The sequence below is a fragment of the Microtus ochrogaster genome, unplaced genomic scaffold (assembly GCF_000317375.1).
Source record: "Microtus ochrogaster isolate Prairie Vole_2 unplaced genomic scaffold, MicOch1.0 UNK174, whole genome shotgun sequence".
Taxonomy (NCBI): domain Eukaryota; kingdom Metazoa; phylum Chordata; class Mammalia; order Rodentia; family Cricetidae; genus Microtus; species Microtus ochrogaster.
The window spans coordinates 32,165-36,868 of NW_004949272.1; the positions used below are offsets into that span (position 1 = coordinate 32,165).

At 37.5% G+C, this 4,704-nt stretch overlaps 1 protein-coding gene across 1 annotated transcript in view; it reads left to right on the plus strand.

Moving 5' to 3' along the window:
* LOC101993901 (ATP-binding cassette sub-family G member 3-like) overlaps window positions 1-4,256 on the plus strand; it is a 25,637-nt gene extending 21,381 nt beyond the window's left edge. The window contains exons 10-12 of the mRNA XM_026778476.1: window positions 326-415; window positions 1,500-1,585; window positions 3,347-4,256. Coding sequence (XP_026634277.1) covers window positions 326-415; window positions 1,500-1,585; window positions 3,347-3,527 — 357 coding nt within the window. The 3' untranslated portion in view covers window positions 3,528-4,256. The remainder of the gene's footprint in view (window positions 1-325; window positions 416-1,499; window positions 1,586-3,346) is intronic.
* The last annotated feature ends 448 nt before the right edge of the window (window positions 4,257-4,704 follow it).

Consider the following 4,704-nt stretch of genomic DNA (forward strand, 5'->3'; position numbering starts at 1 on the left):
TCTTGGGTATATTCCCAAGAGTGGTATTGCTGGGTCCAGGGGTAGGTTGATCCCGGATTTCCTGAGAAACCACCACACTGATTTCCAAAGTGGTTGCACAAGTTTCCATTTCCATGGAGGAAGGGGCAAGTCCTTCTTTTAAACCCACAAAGAGCCATGATATTGCAAAGTGAAGAATTCTGTTTAGAGTTTACTGTAAGAATGCTTTAAACAACTGGTCTGAGAAGAAATGGTCAGAAAAATGAAGGGGTCTTGAAGAGGAAAGATTTTCTCTAGAATTCTTAGTCCCTGGACTGATTCTAATTTGTGGTTCTGTTCTTTGTAGTTGATCTCAGGTCTGTCATTATATTCCGTAAACCTCATGCGGGACCTCTCATGGATTAAGTCCTTGAGCATTCCTCACTATGGATTTATAGTAAGTTGTCATGTCTATCACTGTACTTGGGTTCTCCAACTGTAGCAACTGAAATGAACCCCAGGCAAGTCCTTTCCCCAGCTGTAATCTCTAACCAGTCACTGCCCAGGAATTTCTTTCCAGGAGCAATGATGAGAACTTTCTTGCTTACTTTAGCCTAAGGTCAATAAGTCATCTGTGGTTTTCACCCTAGTCATGTGCTATTTGAGAGAACTAAAGGGTAAGAAAAACTCCAGGGTTAAGAGGAAAGGCAGATGATACGATGAAAAATGTACAGTTGTGATTATACCCAATAAGAAAATTATGAAAGATCAAGGATAGCTGTATAAAGTTTATAACTTTCCCATTGATTTTAGCCAAAGGTCAGTGAGTCATCTGAGGTTTCCCCCAGTCATGTGTTATTTGAGGGAAATAAAGGTTGAGAAAAATCCCAGAGTGAAAAGGGAAGGTAGATGATATGATTAAAAAACAAACAGTTGTAATTATATGCAATAAGAAAATCTTATGAAAGATCAAGGTCTGTTATAGAAAGTTTATATTAGAAATTAAAAGAAGCAGAAACCAGGTGATACCCATAGCCATACCGGCTTTGACAAGCTTTCTCTGCAGTAAATTTTGTCTTAGTAGACTTTCTTACTCAAATAAGAAAGAAAATATTTTTATCTGGTTTTGATAAAAATAAGCAAGAGAATATTGTTGCTATAAATCAATCGTATTGTTTCAATTACAGGGTTAAGGACTAGGCAGAGAAGGAGGGTACAGGAGTGGTCAAGTTAGAATATCTGCTTCTTAGTAGTTGGCAAGCACCGTCATTTCAGTCCTAAGCCTCCTAAATGTGGGGGATGGGCACTGCTTTGCTGAGCAGACTGAACTTGGTGGGGGTGGGTTGTTTTCTTAAACACATTCACAAATAACAGTAGAGATTGAACTTGAGGTTATAACTGTGTTATTCTTTTGAAACTTATGAATGTATTAAACAGTTTACTTTTCTCTGATCCTATTTGTGTTATAGCTGTGTTTATTCTTTGGAAATTTATAAAAATATTAAACTATTTGCCTTTCCCTGTTCCTGTTTGTGTTACAGGCTTTGCAACACAATGAACTCGTGGGACAAAACTTCTGCCCAGAACATAAAACAGCAGAAGTCAGTGGATGTCAGAACTTTGTAATGTAAGCTTGACTTCAGTGTCACGATGGGGACATAGAATGCTTGCAGACTTAGAGGGAAACCCATGCTTTCAGGATTAACTCTCTGTCCTCTGCCCATTCCCCAGAGTGAGTCATGGTAACCAATGCACAGGTGGCTATGTTTCCATCCTACAACTCCAAGGTGTAGATAATGTGCAGGAAGGGTTCTTTGGGGCCTTTCAAAGTGGTTTTGGTGTCTTGAATGTGGATTTGAGTTGTTTTAGAACACTTATGTTTGACATAGGCTGCTCTGATAGTTTATAAGGGCATACAGTTTCACATGCATAGATTATGGTACCTGTGAGCAGAGCCCAAGAATGTCAGGGCAGCAAGGATAAAAGTGAGTGAGCAGCCTGCCCAATTTCAGGGTATTTTCTCTGCCCCACACTCTAGAAGTCTTTAAGAAATAAAAAGGTAGTGTGTATGTTTGTGTGTGTGTATATGCCTTGTGTGTGTGGGGGGTAAAATATCCTATCAGAAGACTTGTCCTACAACAAAAATACATATTTCTCTATGTTAATAAGGAAATATCTTTTGTATCTAATTCTATAAAAGTACTTTCACTTTCTATGATTGTTCTCATTGGTTTGATTTTCATATATAAGTGAAATAGGAATGTGATGATATGTCAAATCTCTCATGGATGTTCAAAATAATAATGAATAATATTAATAAAAATTATCTTTGAATTACTGATAAGAAAACACATATAAGACAATATCTTATTTATCACATCTCCTCTCTTCTGATGTGGTCTGGCACCCTTCTAATACAAATTCCTTATCAGTGATTGTTTAGGAGGACTTGGATTAGTAATGTGAAATCAAGGAAGGCCATCCACAGTCCTGAGATTCACAGAAGGATTTTCCTCACAAGATTAAGAAGAAATCTTCCCTTCCAGTGGATTCTGGAACTATTAGATCCTAGGAAATACAAGGGAATGGAAACACACAGGGATAGAGACACACAGGGAAGGAGATACACAGAATTGAGATACACAAAGGTGGAGACACACAGCTTAAAGATACACAGGAATGGAGACATAGAGGATGGAGACACACAGTCCGCAATTGCAGTGTATCCAGAACTTTTCACAATAGCTGCCTTTCCAAGCTGTGTCAGGGCCCCTGCATCTGAGTTCCAACTGCTGCCCAGACTTTATCTGTAGTCATGGGCTCCTGGGGTGTTCCATATCCGAGCAACTATGGTTTTCACTGATCTCTTAGTACAGGAGCTAACAGCAACTGACTGACTCCTCTTGGAATCCCTTGCTCTCCTCTGGTCCTTGGTCTAGAATTTGATACTTTGTTCTTTTGTGTGATCATGTGCTGTGTCAGCAGAATTGTGCAAGCTTTGATTTCTTGGAGTGTGTGTATATGAAAGTAGGAAGCTAAGATTTTCCCCTTCGAGAGGAACAAGAGTTGATACACACCATATCAGGGAGAGCAGCACTGAGGATTAGAAATGACAGGGCCGTGTTTACTAAGTCAGCTTCCTATATCCTTTTAAAGAGATGTGACAGCTACACCTCTTAGGATGAATTTTGAAATTAACTAAGGTACTTGATTCAAATAGTTGAGATTGACATAATATACAACAAAATTGTAAGTATGTCAGTATTACCACAAATTAAATATAAAGAAGAAACTTAATGATGTGCTAAAACTATGGGTTTTTTAAAGCAAGTAACAGTAAATGTACTGAATAAATTTTGATATTATTTTTCTATATATTTAATTACAGGTGTACTGGTGAAGAATTTTTGATAATCTGGGACATTGACCTCTCACCATGGGGATTCTGGGAGAATATCGTGGCCTTAACTTGTATAATGATTATTCTCTTATTAATTACCTATGTGCAGTTATTAGTTCTTAAGAAAAAGAGATATTTTAAAATCACTCTTCCATTTTCTTTTAATTGACCTTTAAAAAACAACGACTAAAATCCTTCTTTTTTGTAAATCCAGACCTCCCCTCCCCCCCAAAAAAAACCCAGTAACTAGAGTCTTAGATTGTAGGGCAGAAACTGTCTTCATTTGCTGAAAGAGATGTGTTTCTGAATGTCTTCTAAATATTTACACTTACACTCATGGACACATGCTGCAGCTAGCATTACCCAGGAAAGATTCCCACTGTAATGAACTGCTCAAAGGACTAGAGTAAGTGACACTTGAGTGCTTAACCCTAAACAGGACACCTATACAACTCCCTCCAAAGCTTAGAAGAAGGAGTGGAAAGAGTACAGGAGGCAGAAGATGAGAAAAACAGCTGGAAATGCTCTATTGTGGGCATGACACAGCCCTTGCAACCATGGTCTGTCTCACAACATCTGCAGATCCCTGCACAAGACTTGGTCCCTCATGAGCACAACAATGGGCCATGCCGCACTAGGCTGAACTGGTAGATTATGAGAGAGAGGCAGTCATTGATTTCACATGTATACTCAACAGGAAAGACAGCAGCTAGGCTCCTGTGGACAGTCTAAAACCATGGCCACACAGACAACACTGGTTAAACTCTGTGGGTCACAAGACAAAACACAAAGATAAAAATGTGGGATAGGGAATTTTGAAGAAGGTTGTTTGAACAGTTGATGGGAGATAAGAAAGATGGGGATGAGTGAGAATGGCTGAAATGTATTATGCACATATGTGGAATTGTCAAAATTTTTTAAATAAAAATTACAAATATAAAAAAAGGAATGTTTTATGTACAGTATCTAATAGAGACTTTTTTCTATTTGGTTTCTCTTATTCTTTAAATAAGCAATGTTTTTTTTTTTTAAGTCTACAAGTTAGTAACATTATTATTCTTTAAATAAGCAATGGTTTTTTTTAAGTCCACAAAATAGTAACTAACTAAATTATAAGTAAAATGGTATTAGCTCCAAGATAATGTTCTTAAGTATTGCATGTTAGTTCATCTCATCAATAATAATCATGTGAGGCGATCAATCAAATTTCTGCTACCTGGAAAAGGAGAATTTGTCCTGGAAAAACCTTACATTTTTACATCTTCATATTTATAGTAGGAACATAACCTATCATCCACCAAATATAATAGCCAATGAGTCCTTCATTGACCTTTATCTGATCCATT